Source organism: Melitaea cinxia, chromosome Z (assembly GCF_905220565.1).
Source record: "Melitaea cinxia chromosome Z, ilMelCinx1.1, whole genome shotgun sequence".
NCBI classification, from domain to species: Eukaryota; Metazoa; Arthropoda; class Insecta; order Lepidoptera; family Nymphalidae; genus Melitaea; species Melitaea cinxia.
Window position 1 is genome coordinate 3,636,234 of NC_059424.1, and position 16,044 is coordinate 3,652,277.

At 34.1% G+C, this 16,044-nt stretch overlaps 1 protein-coding gene across 1 annotated transcript; it reads left to right on the forward strand.

Annotated features, from left to right (window-relative positions):
• The first annotated feature begins 4,976 nt into the window (after positions 1–4,976).
• On the forward strand, positions 4,977–14,692 carry LOC123668678 (chromatin complexes subunit BAP18-like). The gene is made up of 5 exons (XM_045602385.1): positions 4,977–5,166; positions 5,963–6,054; positions 8,087–8,188; positions 9,175–9,334; positions 13,871–14,692. The coding sequence occupies exons 1-5, from the start codon at positions 5,146–5,148 to the stop codon at positions 13,976–13,978; spliced, it is 483 nt and encodes a 160-aa protein (XP_045458341.1). The 5' UTR covers positions 4,977–5,145; the 3' UTR covers positions 13,979–14,692.
• The last annotated feature ends 1,352 nt before the right edge of the window (positions 14,693–16,044 follow it).

Sequence of the window (16,044 nt, forward strand, 5' to 3'; positions counted from 1 at the left end):
TCCACTGCTGGCCTCCCCAAGTTCAGACAAGTTCTATCAGACAGCACAGAAGACAGAAGTCTCCTATTATCATTAAATTTGAAAAATGCTTCTTTTAAAAACATCTTCTTCTTTTTCAAAATCAAAGTGATAAGTTATTTTATTTTCAATGTTTTTTTTTTACTAATTAACTTAAAAAAGGAGGAGGTTACTCAATTCGACCTTATATATCAACTATCCCTATGTATTGTATCGAAATTGAAAAAAGGCACATTACAGGAGAGCACTATGAAGTTAATTTTGTGTACAAAATTGTCATTTATTATGATATCTGCATAATAATGGTTCTGCATCTGGGCTCTTTCCAAGAGAATACGGAAACTTGTACGCCGAGGCCTCCGCTGCTCAAATACGAAAGAGATTGCTACTCTGATTGAGCAGAATAGGGGGTCCAAAGTTTTCCAAAGACCATTGGGGAAAAGCCTTCTTGCGAAGAAAAAACAGCGGATGGCAGAACCGTCTGCTCTCACCCTCAGATCCGAGAAGAGGTTGAAAATTTTTATAAACAGCTGTACTCGTCGAGCGCACGCAAACCTGCGACTTGGGACACCGAAGATCCACGGGCACCATTGTTGCGCCATTATTCGGAGAGTATCCCGGACTTCGAAGAGGGCGAGATTAGTGCAGCGCTCGGGCAGCTTAAAAACGAGAGGGCCCCGGGGGATCACGGAGTTACCACTGAGCTCCTTAAAGCCGCAGGGCGACCTGTCCTAAAAGCCTTGGCAAGACTCTTTAACGCCGTCATCCACCAAGGTACCACGCCGGAGGCGTGGTCCAGGAGTGTGGTGGTGCTGTTTTTTAAGAGAGGCGATAAGTCTCTGTTAAAAAATGACAGACCGATCTCACTTCTGAGCCACGTCTATAAGCTGTTTTCGATGGTTGTTACGAATCGTCTCGCCAGAAGACTCGACGAATTCCAACCACCAGAGCAGGCTGGGTTTCGAAATGGCTACAGCACCGTGGACCACATTCATACTGTTCGGTAGATTATTGAAAAGACAGAAGAATATAATCAACCGCTGTGTATGGCATTTGTGGACTACAAGAAAGCCTTCGACTCTGTCGAGACCTGGGCTGTCCTGGACTCTCTGCAGAGATGCCATATCGACTGGCGATATATCGAGATACTGAAATGTATGTACGACGCGGCGACGATCACCGTTCATGTCCAGGACCAGAGAACAGGACCTGTTTCCGTCCGGCGTGGGGTAAGACAAGGAGATGTAATATCATCGAAACTATTTACCACTGTGCTGGAGGATGTCTTTAAGACCTTAGATTGGGGAGAACGAGGCATTAACGTCAACGGTGAATTCATCTCTCACTTTCGTTTCGCCGATGATATTGTCATCTTTACGGAGACGTTGGACGTTGGTTGCAATGGAATGGGCTATGCTTGGGGTCTCCCTCAAAGATAGGATTAGAAATACGACTATCCGCGAGAGAACGAAAGTAACCGACATAGACCACAGAATTAGCAAGTTGAAGTGGCAGTGGGCTGGTCATCTGTGTCGCAGGACCAATGGCCGTTGGAGTAGACGGGTCTTGGAGTGAAGACCGCGTCTTGGCAAACGCAGTGTGGGACGTCCTCCGGTCGTTAGCCCGACGATCTACATAAAATTGCCGGCGTAGGCTGGATGAGGATTGCGGAAAACCGGGATGTCTGGCGCAAACTTGGGGAAGCTTATATCCAACAGTGGACTGCCATAGGCCGAAGTGATGCTATCTACAAATAATTTCAGATATATGCTAAACTTTTATCGACAATTAAATGTATATGTCACTTTATCCAAAATTCTTTATAGATTTTGAGAAATGTTAGTTTCAATACTTTCCTACGTTCATCAATTAGTGTGAACAATCGAAACAGGCAGTTTCGATTATTTATTTGGAAATAATTTTATCAAAGTTTATCGAATGTGACTCTTTCGACATTTTACGTTGTACATATATATCATACTTAGTAAATTATCGAAGTGTCACTTTCGATACAGTACGTCAAAGTATTTTACACGATTCGATACTTGGCCTGTAAATTTTGAACTGTTAGGTAAGAAAAATAATGATATTCTTAAACGATTTTAAATAAAACAAAGACGGTAGAAGCGTGACGGAAGAAGACGCAAGAAAGCGGTAGTTTCGTCCTGCTCGCACGCTACTTGTAACCGCGTATAGTACCGAAATTAAACATTCGATTTTTTATGCTGAATGATTTGTTAAGTATCAATATTGAGTATAAACTCATGAAAAATGTGGTTTTATATGTATTTATTCCCACGTCTAAAAACGCAAAAATCAAATGATCAGTCAAGGTGAACAATGGAGCGAATAGATTTCAAGAAAGATGCACTTTGCGCCATATTTAAAAAGTGGCGTGCGTGTATATAAGGAGATATCTCTGGTGTGGTACCATGATAAGGAAACCAGGATCTGATGATGTAATCCCAGAGAAATCGAGGGAACGAAACTCGAAAATCCGCATAACTTTTTACTAGGTGTACCGATTTTGATTATTTTTAATTACTCGAAAGCCGATGTTTATCATGTGGTCACATTTAAATTTTGTCGAGATCTGATTACAACTTTTGGAGTAAACTTTTATAATGCGTATGTACTTGTCTTTTTTTTTTCGTCTACCTACGTAGTATTTATTTGTCGATAAAATTGAAGTTGGTTTTTTTCGTTTGGCTGCAAACACAATTATTATTCATCTGACTGATATTATGACACTAATTTCCTTAAGATTTGTGTGGACGTACCAGCTTTATTATATTAACTAACTATTTTATATTATAAAATTACAACGTTTTATTTTATACTATCCCGACAGATTATATTAAGATTACAAAAATATTCGATTACAATTGCCTCGTTATTTTGTCACATCACTACAAAAACAAACAGTTGACATAACCTTGAAACAGCGCCGTTTGACTTGGATTGACTTTTAAAAGCTATTGTTTTTATATTTCTTAATTAATTGTAATAATTTAAGTAATTATAATAATTTTAGCCCAAAATTAAATACATTTACTACAAGTTGGCATAGTTATTCGATTTTTAATTTTATCACTCGTTAAAGATATTTAAAATTTTGCCGTAAATTGTACGCCAGTTCAATGTTACATCGCTCACCACCATCTGTCAGAAACGCATTCTTAAAACGGCCGGACTGTGAGTGCACTAAATGCAACGAGCCATACGCTGACTTAAACCACGTTATTTTTAAATGTGAATCATTGAAGCTACACAAATTAATCCTGGCTTCGAATATAAATAACATTTGCTCAGGAAATAAAATAAATATTCCCCGCCGCTTAGAAGAAATATTAGCCAATCCAAGATTTTTAAACCATTATTCAAGTTTATAGTTTCATCAATAGAGAAGATATAATAAAGGAAAAATATGAAGTGTAGAAGATTTTGTTTATATTTATAAATTATTATTGTTTTAGTTTAAGATGTAAAAATTTGTACAGCTTAGAACGAAGGACTTGTATCCAGCTCTCAATAAATTAAAAAAAATAATAATATTTCAATTTATTGATTATATTTTCGTTTTTGGCTCTTCGGCAAATATTTGATTTATTCAAAGTGCTTATTTGGTTTAATTTATATTTCACAAACGTAACTACCTACTACTAAAGTAGAGAATACTGTGTTAAAAAAGGTAAAGTCATAGACGTGACGTGCCCGTGTCCATTTAAGAATTTCGATGAATAATCCAGCGAACATAGTAAGTTGATAACTTAAGCAAAATTAGTTTACTTTGCATTTAAGTGTAAAAGTAAACACTTTTGTTTACTATTTAATAATAAAATGTATCATAAATTTTGTTTAAAGAATAATTTTTGAGGGTTTGTTTGCATCTTCGAAGCATCAAATAAAAATTACATCGATGTATAGTCGATGTTGAAATATTAACAATCAAGGAATATAGTACTCTCTAAGTCTCTACCGAGAGTTAACAATATATCGGTTTGATTCGATGCATCGTTACTATACATCGAGTGTTTTTAATACATCGATGTAAATCGTCCACTCCTACTGTCCCCTCTCTGTATAGTGGATACTAATTTATTAGTAATTACTAATCTGTGCTAGGCATGTCGATTCATTTAAAAAAAATATCGATCTCCAACTCGATTCAAATCGGACATACTAGAATCGATTCTTGTTTAAATCGAGCATTAAAAGATCGATTTTCGATTAATCGAGCCAATTTCAAACATGACTAATTGCCTAATAAAGATACAGGACATTATTGATGACCATTTACTGCAAATACAAGTAATTGGATAGAAGTATTATTAAATTAATAAACATAATATCACGCCTATATTCCTTCGAAAGAATAGGTAGAGGTGGGAATCGAACCCAGGATCTTTTGCTTAGCAGTAGTTCTTGCGACCACTAAACTAATGTGGCAGTTTAAATTTCTAGTCTCGCCTAAGTACTTGTAAGTCGGTTAATAAATTAATTAAATTTTAAGTTTATAAAATTTAGATAGGTTTAGGTTTTTATTTTTTAGATAGGTTAGGTTTGACAGCCGGATAGAAAAATAAAATGTTTTTTTTTTAACGCAAGTAACGCCCACCTTCAGAAGCGTTCATAAATATTTACTCTATGACGCGTTCAAATTATTGACCAAGTACTACCAGTTGCTTTTGCGTCCGACGACAGCAAAAAATTAAAAAAACATTTAGTTTTTACTTTACTTTACTTTTTACCGCAGACAATTGAGGAAGATTATCGCTAGTTCTTTGAATGGATCGGTCCGATTCGGGAGGTTTATGAATCGAGTCATTGAATCGACGTAGGGTTCTAAATCGATCTGAAAAATCGATTATATTACTCTAAATAATCGATTTTTCGATTAATCGATTTTAAAGCGACATGTCTAATCTGTGCTCATAACTCAACCATAACTCATGTTGTCTGTTGAATTGTCCATTACATTAATACAATAAGATATTTTCCTTTTGCATTTGTATTATCTGGCTTTTAATTGCAATTAATGTTCTAAATATTTTGTATACTTTTCAAACCATCCATAATTTTTCGTCGGTATTTCATTTTTTGTCTAACTTCAAATCCCTCGGCATCATGAACAATTCGGCGGCAAAGGTAAGGCAGTAGCTAAACTAAGTTTGTATTATTATATCACAAGTTTTATTTTAAACTGTCTAAAATTTATTGGCATGGTTTTAAAAAAGTTAATGTATATTAGTATCATGGTAACACATTATAACCACTTTGGTCAAGTAAATAAATAAATGTTGATATGTTTTTACGCATATTTTTACTTTTTTTTTTACAAGTTGGAATCTTGTGCAAAATGTTTTTATAACTTCATTTTGTATGATAACTTTAATTACATAGAAATATATAAATAATGTTTAAGAAATGTATTCAATTAATTTGTAAAGGTGGGTATTTCAAAAAGAGATTGTTTTTTTATCTATACGAGATATTATGGAAATACTTAGGACTGGTTTCTCTTGTGGATAAAATTTATCCTACACATAAGCTATGAGTAGAATTTGACAGCAAAAGAATAGATTGTTATGGCTGTTTCTCTATAATTAGTAAAAAATAGCTTTTAGATTCATATTTGTGAATAGAAATATCTTATAAATGTAGATTCAATTTGATGGTAAAAATGAATAATATAACTCTTATTTGTTGGATATCGTCCTCAACTGGTGAAACGAGCCCCATAAGTAATGCCTATTGTTAAACTAAATAACTAACTTTTTTTGCACTCTTCAATTTTATGAATCATAGTATTCTACGATCTCAAACTGTGGTTCCATCAATCAGTAAATGTATTTTAATTACTATTACTATTAGCAAGTATGTAGTATTATTTTAGATTATGGAACTTGAATGTTATTTTATAATCTTATTATATTTATTACAGGTAGGAGAAATTTTTCGGGAGGCCGGAACAGCCTTCAACAAATTGTCCGAAATGACAATGCTTCTACATCCGATGGGTGAAACGCAACCGGGGTATGCATATTACTTATTACAAAATATATATGATATTATAAAAGTTATCTAATATTTAGACAAACATTTTAAATTTTGCAAGGAATAGTTTATTTTATTGCATGTGTTCAAAGTTTCAAAAATGGTGTAAACAACACAACCTGCGACTTTGTGTGTGTTTTCGGTATTTACATGTTCAATGTGATTCTTTAAAAAGACACAATTTTTTTATTTCTGATCCGATGACATGAATCTAACACTAAATGTTAAGTGAATACCACACCACGATATATTAGTGAAAACCAAATCTAAATCAGATAAGCCGTTTCAGACTATAATTCTAACAATCATTGTTTTGGGTGCTATTTTCGTTGATAAATATCTTCGTTCGCCGAGTTATAAAATAAAAGTAGCCTAAGTTACTCCTTGTAACCTCAGCTACCTGCCAGTAAAAGTCTCGTCAAAATCTGCAGTCAAATAGCTGGAACAAACAGACAGACAGACAAAAGTTATGAAAAACCCGCTGTGCCCCCGACTTCGTCTGCATGAAATTCCCGTCAAAATCGGCCAAGCCATTTCAGAGATTAGTACCTTGTATACATCACACACCAATACACACACACTCCAATTTTATTTATTTGTATATATGTATTGATTATTATAGTACAAGTGCCATATAGCTTTCGATATTTGTACAAGAAATATACAGTCTGCCTGTACTGTTTCATCATGTAATTGTTATTAATGTTGCAGTAGTAGTAGTAGTAATAAATAATTAAGTTTACTCTCAAACGAAAAACAAAGAACTTCAATTTACACAGACAAGCAATGCAATGTAGGTAGTTGAATAAATATTTAACATTTTATACACATTATTGGGATTAACTAAAAAAGTGCTCGTCTGATCTCGATCAAATTTAAATGGAACCACGCGACAAGCACCAGGTGTGAATTAAAAAAAAATATCAAAATCCATTTACTAAAATTTGTCAAAATCAGTAAAAAAATTGTAAAAAGGTAACAGACGTAAAAGAAATCTGATTAAATTGAGAATCTTTTTCTTTTTTGAAGTCAGTCATCAGTCAGTTAGTCAGTTCAGCCTATTGCAGTCGGGGGAGGCTTATGTCCAGCAGTGGGACATAGGCCTCCCTAAGTTCGCGTCAGACATTCCGGTTTTCCGCAATCCTCATCCAGCCCACACCAGCAATCTTACGTAGATCGTCAGTCCAACGGGCCGGAGGACGTGTCACTCTGCGTTTGCCAAGACGTGTTCTCCACTCCAGGACCCAACTGTCTGTTCCAACAGCCATCGGTCCTGCAACACAGATGACCAGCCCACTGCCACTTCAACTTGCTAATTCTGTGGGCTATGTCGGTAACTTTCGTTCTCTCGCGGATAGTCTCATTTCTAATCCTATTTTGAAGTCATTTAAAAATAATAAATAAATAATCAATAATAGAAACTTAATGGACTTGAATGTAGTGGCTTTATATATTTCTCTATATAGGAGAATAATTGGAGCATATGTAAATGTAGTGCACACACAATAATTTAATACCTATAGACGAGCAATTTATGTATATATAGCTGACTCGGCAAACGTTGTCTTGCCGCTAAACGCTATTTAAAAATAGGGGCTGCTAAAGCGAAACTTTTGATATGATGATTTTTATTTTCGGTTTAAGCGAACCGTGTGGGTAACACAAAAATAAAATCATGCATATTAAAAATAGCATGGTGTCGTCTTCTGTCAAAGATTTTCATTGTAATATGAAACTTTGAATAGTTACGGGTCTCTGTAAAGAACTCACTATAGACGGCGCCACGGTTCGCTTAAACCGAAAATAAAAATCATCATATCAAAAGTTTCGCTCTAGCGGGTACATTGTTCCATCGCTTAATTGGCTAGAGCGCCGACACGGTCAGTCGGAGACGCGGGTTCGAATCCCGCTGGAGCGGTCAATTTTTGATATGATATTCAAAAATGCTTAAAAAATGATATTTTTGATATTCCAAACCCAAGTAACTCTGTAAAGTAATGCTCGTTTACAGGGGTAAGTGGACAGAAGAAGAGATAGAAATGCTACGTAATTGTGTACATCGTTTTGCGGTCGACCTGAACAAACTAAGTCAGCATATAAAAGCTAGGACAGTGTGAGTATTTCCTTTTTAATTGACGTTTATAAAGATTTTACGCTTTATACGCTTCAGCCTGCCTCATTCCCCATTGCTGCTGGGCATAGGCCACTTACCAAATGTAGGAGAAAGATCAGAGCTTAATCCACCATGCTGCTCCAATGCGAGTTGTCGTATATATTCTGTAGTATGAGTAACGATCGCCATCAGGTGTACATGATAACAACCCGGACGACAACTCCGAGGCACGGTAGGGAGACCCACAAGGACTACAGAAATACCCAGACCACAGCGAACATCTGTATGGCCAAAACAAATGCTTGTTATGTGCAGGGATCGAACCCGCAACCGCCAACGCAACAGTCACAAACCAGTGCTGTCAACGTGGTGCCAACGCGGCTTAAAGTTTTTACTAGTTGTATTTGCAAGTGAGGCTTAAGAGAAAGAAAAGGTGTTTTGCACAGCATTCAGCATTTGCAAGCTGTTCCAAAAATATTGTTGACTACTATTACGTTGCAATGAATAGTATATTTTAGTTTTTATATTTGGAGCCAAAAAAATTACTTTAACATAATGTACCTTGTATTTGGAAATTGTTAAAATGTTTTAAATATTGGTAAATATTATATTTTTTTTTAATGTATACGTAAATAAATAAATATTTACACAATACACACACGGTCGTCTGTTCCTAAAGTAAGCAACTTAATGCTTGTGTTATAGGTAACAGCCGACTGGTATATAGCTACATTTTTTTTTTTTTCGATAAACACTCATAAATAATACATATATAAATATATAAATAAATATTTATATTACACCCAGACTCAGGGTGGGAATCGAACCCACAACCCTCGGAGCAGAAAGCAGGGTCACTACAAACTGCGCCAATGGGCTAGTCGATAAATAAATATACTATAAGTTGTGTAAATAAATATATTTATTTAATTTTTATTGTATATTATCACATTTATTTTATTTATTGTATATATCACATATTGCAGTTCACAAATCCGTACTACTCTTAAGAAGAAAGCCTTTGAGGATGCAGGTATACCAGTGAGGCAGGTAAGCAGTACAATGGCCAGCTCGAGCCAGCAACCTCAGGTAGTCTCGCCACTGAGCATCATCAGCCAACAGAGCGTGTTAGGAAAAAACGCCGAGGTTCAAATCTTCACTGACTATCACATAAAGGATTTTTTTTATAGTTCTTGTGCTGTCTTTTTTTTTTATTTCAGTTAGTGAAGTTTGAATTTATTTTTTGTTTAGTTTTTATCTTTGCCTCACACTCAAGTGTATAGTTTAGTCTGAAAAAATTTCTTTAAACTAAAAATTATAAGAAATTAATACTTGCAAGCTTACTTAAGATATGTTTTTACTATCTTAGTTTTTATCAGACTACTACTATACATTATTATTTACTTAACATCATTTTAAACAATAAAAACTAATAATATCATATCTGTCAGACTTACTAACCAAGTACTCTTAAAAGATGTTTCAAAGGCTCTTAATTTTTTTTTTAAATAATAACGATAATGAATACAAGAATTTGCAAATAATATAATAATATTTTTTTTTTTTTTTTTGTATTTATAGATAATTTTTTTATCACTATATTGCTTATTTCATGCTAACAATGTTTAGTTTAAATTTAATATACGTAGGATTGAAAACTTTAACTCACTTCTCTTATTTTTATAAAGAGCTCTATTTTATAGCTTACTATAAAACCTTTAAACTTCATAAAGAATAAATGTTTAAAGTTTTTTTTAAAGTGATCGGTATAAAATTTGGTCTAAGAAAGAATATAGGGATAACTATTAAACAAGTATTTATGTCACTGGAATAGTCAGTGAATATAAAACTGACAGTTACCTAATGTCACAGTCACTGGTTAAAGAATAAAGGAATGTACGGGTATGAGAACAGGTTGTCAAATTCAATTCATGGATTATGAAGATCAGTATTTGAATATAAAGAGATTTTTTATTATACATCACTAATTTGAATTGGACCCTCGTTAATTTTGATTACGTCTCCACAAATAGTAAAACAGAACGAATAAATCAATTTAGTGTTAAAATAATGATTGTGTGTTGATAAAAAGCGGCTAGTAATGTTGTTTAAGCTGTATTGTTAAGTTATTTATTAGATAGTGAATAAATTTCATGAGGTTTGTGGTAATATAAGTATTATAAGGGTTCTGTACTCAAAACATATCTATACCATCTCATTAATTAGATAGCTGTTCATTTCTTAAATGGCAGCCTATAAGTACATATATTTAAAAATATTTTTAGTAGGACTATTTAAGTATTCAGTATTGACAATGTTGGTGTATTTGGACTATTTTTCTATGGCCATTATAATTCCATATATTATTATTTACTAGCGACCCGCCCCGACTTCGCACGGGTGCAATGCTGATACTAAATATAAAATAAATAATATATGCGCAAAAAAATTATATATATATATATATATATATATATATATACAAGGTGGTCGTGACAATACGACAATAATTAATACTGAGTATAGCTAGTAACATTCTCAATTAGCCTGCAAAAATAAATTGACTAATATCTCATAGTTTAGTCACAAAACACTTTTCTTTTTTTATAACTAAAACATCACCCCATATCTGTTATTAATCTGTCATGTCCGACACAAGTTACGTATTTGAAACAATTTAAATAAAAATTGTAAATAATGTAATTTCACTAATCATGCTACAATTTAACGCAAAATAAACCTTATACCGTTGTTCATAAGACACTAGAATTATTATGTGGAGAGGTAATAATTGATTTGCGCTTTCTTTCTGAAATATTTCCATCGATTTCTTCCGTATTTCGCACATCGTAATTCGTAATCGCAAGTAGGTCAGTGGGTCGCCGACTGCCGTTAGCCTGTGACGTGTTAAGGTATTTGATACCTCAGCGCTCGCGCAACATTCGATCTAGTGACGCCATTGTTTATAGGTACTCAAGTATATTTTTTGTTACTGTGAGATATTAGAGTGAGATTAAGTGAAGACACATTATTTAGGATATTTATTAGGTAAACTGTGCGAAATTAGACGCTTATTTGTGTGCAAATAGTAATATTTTTAATAAAAATGCCTCGCTATAATTATACGGCTTCAGAGTACACCGATATGATATTAATTTATGGAGAATGTCACACAAACGCTGCTTTAGCGATTCGTTCATATCAAGAGAGGTATGGGCAGCTCGCCATTTTCGTGTGTCTCACTCGTGTCCACAAAATTTTGAAACTCGACAAACGTAAGCCTTTTAAATACAAAAAAGTACAGGCATTGTTAACAAGAGATATGTCTACCAGAGAAGAATTCCGTAACTCAATGTTACGAAAAAATGAAGAAATCCCCGACTTCCTCTTCAACGTAATGTGGACGGATGAAAGTACTTTTACAAAGAACGGTTTATGGAACCGTCACAACTTAAGGCACTGGAGCACTGAAAATCGGCGACTGACGAGAGACAGCTCGCATCAGTACAGATTTGCCATCAATGTGTGGGCTGGTATACGAATTGGATGGTGCACCTGCACACTCCGTGATTTCTGCGAGAGCACGTTTAACCGAGATGTTTGGAGAGCGATGGATCGGCCGTTATGGCCCCACGAGGTGGCCACCGAGGTCACCAGACCTCACACCACTCGACTTTTTTTTATGGAGTTATGGTAAAAATGATGTTTACGCCACGGATGTAACTGATGTGGACGACTTAAAAAATCGTATAATACGATCTTTTGATAAATTAAAAAGTATGGCAGTTAATGGTGACCTGTTATCAAAAGTGAGAAATAATATTTTACGTAGATACATTTCGTGTGTTCGAGTTCATGGTGGACATATTAAGAATTTTAAAATGTAATAACTTTTAATGTATTTTGTATGTGTTAATTATTCTGACATTCAAAAACAAATAATTGAATTATAATAGTGTCAAAGTATTGCGATGTATTGTGTTACAGCGGCGAGAGGCTACCTGCCCGCCCGCCTTTAGTCAGAGGTCAGTGACTCTAAATTACAAATGGCGTACTATGTATTTTATTATTTTGTAATATTAAGTTTGTTCGAAAATTTCATTTTTTCAAAAACGGTTCAAAATATTTTCTGATAGTTTTATGATATTTCTATATACCAATACGACCTGTGTTTTCATTTATTGTCGTATGGTCGTGTACACCTTGTATATATATATATATATATATCATTTCATCATCATCATTTCAGCCTAATACAGTCTACTGCTGGACATACTGACTGACATGACCTAGACTGCTCATGTGTTTTGCCCATCGTCACCACGCTGGGCATTAGGGTTGGTGACCGCAGGGCTGGCTTTGTCGCATCGATGACGCTGCTGCCCGTCCTCGGCCTGTGCATTTCAATGCCAGCTGTTGGATGGTTATCCCGCCATCGGTCGGCTTCTTAAGTTCCAAGGTGTTAGTGGAACTGTGTTTTCCCTTAGTCGCCTCTTACGACACCCACGGGAAGAGATGGGGTGGTTATATTCTTAATGCCGTAACCACATGTAATATATATCATCAAAATCCGTTGCGTAGTTTCACCCACGGGAAGAGATGGGGTGGTTATATTCTTAATGCCGTAACCACATGTAATATATATCATCAAAATCCGTTGCGTAGTTTTAAAGATCTAAGCATACAAACAACGGGAAGCGACTTTGATTTATACTATGAACTGACATAGCTTAAAATTAAATAAAGAACTTAAAAAATTTATACAATTTTGTGGTACAGAACCCTTTGGTTTGAGGTGGAAGTATAAGCTTGAATTTGGCTATTTTTCTAGTAGTTCTAAATTTGAAAATGTTTGTAAATTACTCGTTTGTTATAATCAAGTTAGTAAAGTTCTTAAAAACAAAGTATTGTACAAGTAACACAATGCATTTTCAAATTATTTTTATTTACATTTAATACTGATATAACATATTTGTAATAAGTTTAGTTATGGGTTCGATAGTGTTGTATTATATGTATATATATATTTGTATAACAAGCATGAAGTTTAGTACGAAAATAAGTAGTTTGATTATTTAGAAAATTGAAGGATTAAAAAAAATTTGGAAATGTTTACAAGTTTGGTAGTAAAATTTTTGTAGACAATTTAAAGTAATCAATTTTTTCCATGTGTAGATTATAAGACAGATTCCTATATTCTAAAAACATCTTAAATAAATAAATTAATTAAATTTAAGTTCGAAAGAGAATGGTCAGTGAGATAAACAAATAGTTTTTGAGTATAGGAATAAACATACAGTAGAATGGTGAAATTTAAAAATGTAGTGATTGTTTTAATTTTATTGCAACTTAAATACAATTGAATGAGAACAAAAAACTTTTAATTTGACATTGCTTATACATTTGAATAATTATTTGTAAGTGTATTTATTAATTAGCAATTAATATGTTTAAACATGAATTCCTTTTTTTAGCCATTTAATGCCATTCAAGCATAATTAAGTTTATTGTTACTTGACCATTTAACGTTAGTCAAAATTAAATATCATAAGAAATATCATATTCAATTACATGTTTAATATTCTATTATTATAATATAAGTAATTATCTATAATTTATATAACAACATAAAAAAGAAAGTAAAATATGCCTAATGTCAGTACACAATGTCTCAATTTACAGGTGACACTGAACATGCTGAACGCTTCAGAAAATGAGGTAGACGTTGAAGGCTTATCTGGTGATGTGAAACTGGAGTTCGAAACAAGTAACGATGATGTGGGTGCCTGAAATTTGTATAGCTTTTCGTACCTCTAAACGGGCAACACTAACCTTATTTCACACTGAAGCATTTTAGTAAGTTATCTTAAACTACATATTTACTTTACACCAATACAATGTTAAAAAAAGAGAAAATTAGAATATAGCATAGACTAATAGAAAACGTAAGAAAAGTTAATACATATTATAGTTCCTTGCAAATTAATGAAATGTTAATTACCGCTGTCATCCTCGTAGGAAAGATTGCATGCGGTGGATGTTACTAAAAGCGTCTACAGTTTTTTTTACATAATGAGCTTTCTCAAAGACCACACAAATGTTATAAATGTAGTACTTATATTATTCTCTCCAGAAGACATGTGGATTACTCGACTAACATATCAACATCCACAAAAAGTATATTGCTCTATAACCTCGTCAATCTTTCATATAATAATTATGTTGACAAGCAGCAGACAAAAGTTTAGCATATGCTGTAAAGTCATCTAACTACAGATTAACAAATTCTATCAGTATAATATAATTTTTAAAATAAAAATAATGTATGCCTCAGTGTGAAACAAATTTATTTGTTTAAATAGGCTTTTAATATACTTCTTACACTTTACTCAAAACTATCAAAAATATTATTGACATTATGAGAGTTCCTAAAAACTAAGTAATTTCATACATATTTAAACACACTGGCATATTTAGCGGAACACAAAAAAAGGTACATAATTAAAAAAATATGGTTTTATTTTAAAATCTACTTACTACACTTCTTTTGTTATTTAAAGTTTCATTTGTTTTTCTTAAAATGAGATCACATTAAGAACAGATTTTGCTAGTAAAGGCTATTTGTGAAAAATGGTACATTTTTGAACTTTTCATGTAACCGAGAAAAGTGAAAATTAATATTAAAATAACAATTATTAAATTAGAAAAATGGTCATTAATATCGCGTATTTCCTCCACGTGCTCTTATTAAAGTTTCTACCCGTTTAGGCACACTGAGAATGATGTTATCGATGGTCTCCTGGGATAGTCTCCGCCATTCCTCAACTAGGGCGATTCGCAGTTCACCCACGTTGGCAGGAGCTGGAATTCTGGACTTAATTTTTCTTTTCAGCAAGTCCCAAACGTGCTCTATTGGGTTCATATCTGTTGATCTCGCCGGCCACTCCATAACAGTAATATTCATATCATTTAGATAAGCTTGAGTTACCCTAGCGGTATGCGGCCGAGCATTATCCTGCATAAAAACAAAATCGCCACCGATATATGGGGCAAACGGTACGACATTTTCTTCTAAAACTTATCTCATATAACGGTCTGCAGTCAGATTCCCCCTATCAATCACTACCAAGTCTGTGCGAGCTCCCAAACAAATGACTGCCCAAACCATTATTGATCCACCACAGTATGCAACTGTAGTTTCAAAATTTGTCTGAATGTATCGTTCTCCTTTGCGTCTGTATATTCCTTGCCTGCCGTCAATTTGATTTAAGAGAATTCTGCACTCATAACTAAACAATACCTTACTCCATTGGTCCGCGTTCCAAAGTCGATGTTCTTGAGCAAAAGTTAACTTGTTTCTACGATGATTTACCTCGAGCCTTGGAGCCTTGTCGGGCACAAATGAACCCAAACCAGCTTCTTCGAACCTTCTTCGTATCGTACGCTCACTTACGGTTACACCCCGCACTGCTTCTAACTCATGTCGGGCTTGGACGACTGTCAAACACAAGCACGAAGCCGAATGAAACGATCATCTCTACTCGAAGTGTGTCTTTTTCTGCCTTGTCCTGCTCTTCTCACACAAGTACCAGTCTCCCTGAACCGTTGGATACTGCGATGGATCGTTGAAACTGGTCGACGAAGATCTTTGGATATCACTCTGTAGGTTTGACCATTTCTTCGCATTTCGAGTGCCCTGGCAATCTCCGTTGGGGCTAAGTCAGGCACAATTCAGACCTTAACTCCAAAAAAATACGCGATTAAAAAAAACTAACAAAAAACAGTATTTCAATGAAATTTTAAATCAAACTCAAGGTGTATTTGAATAAGATTAAAACAATTGCATAAAATCTGAT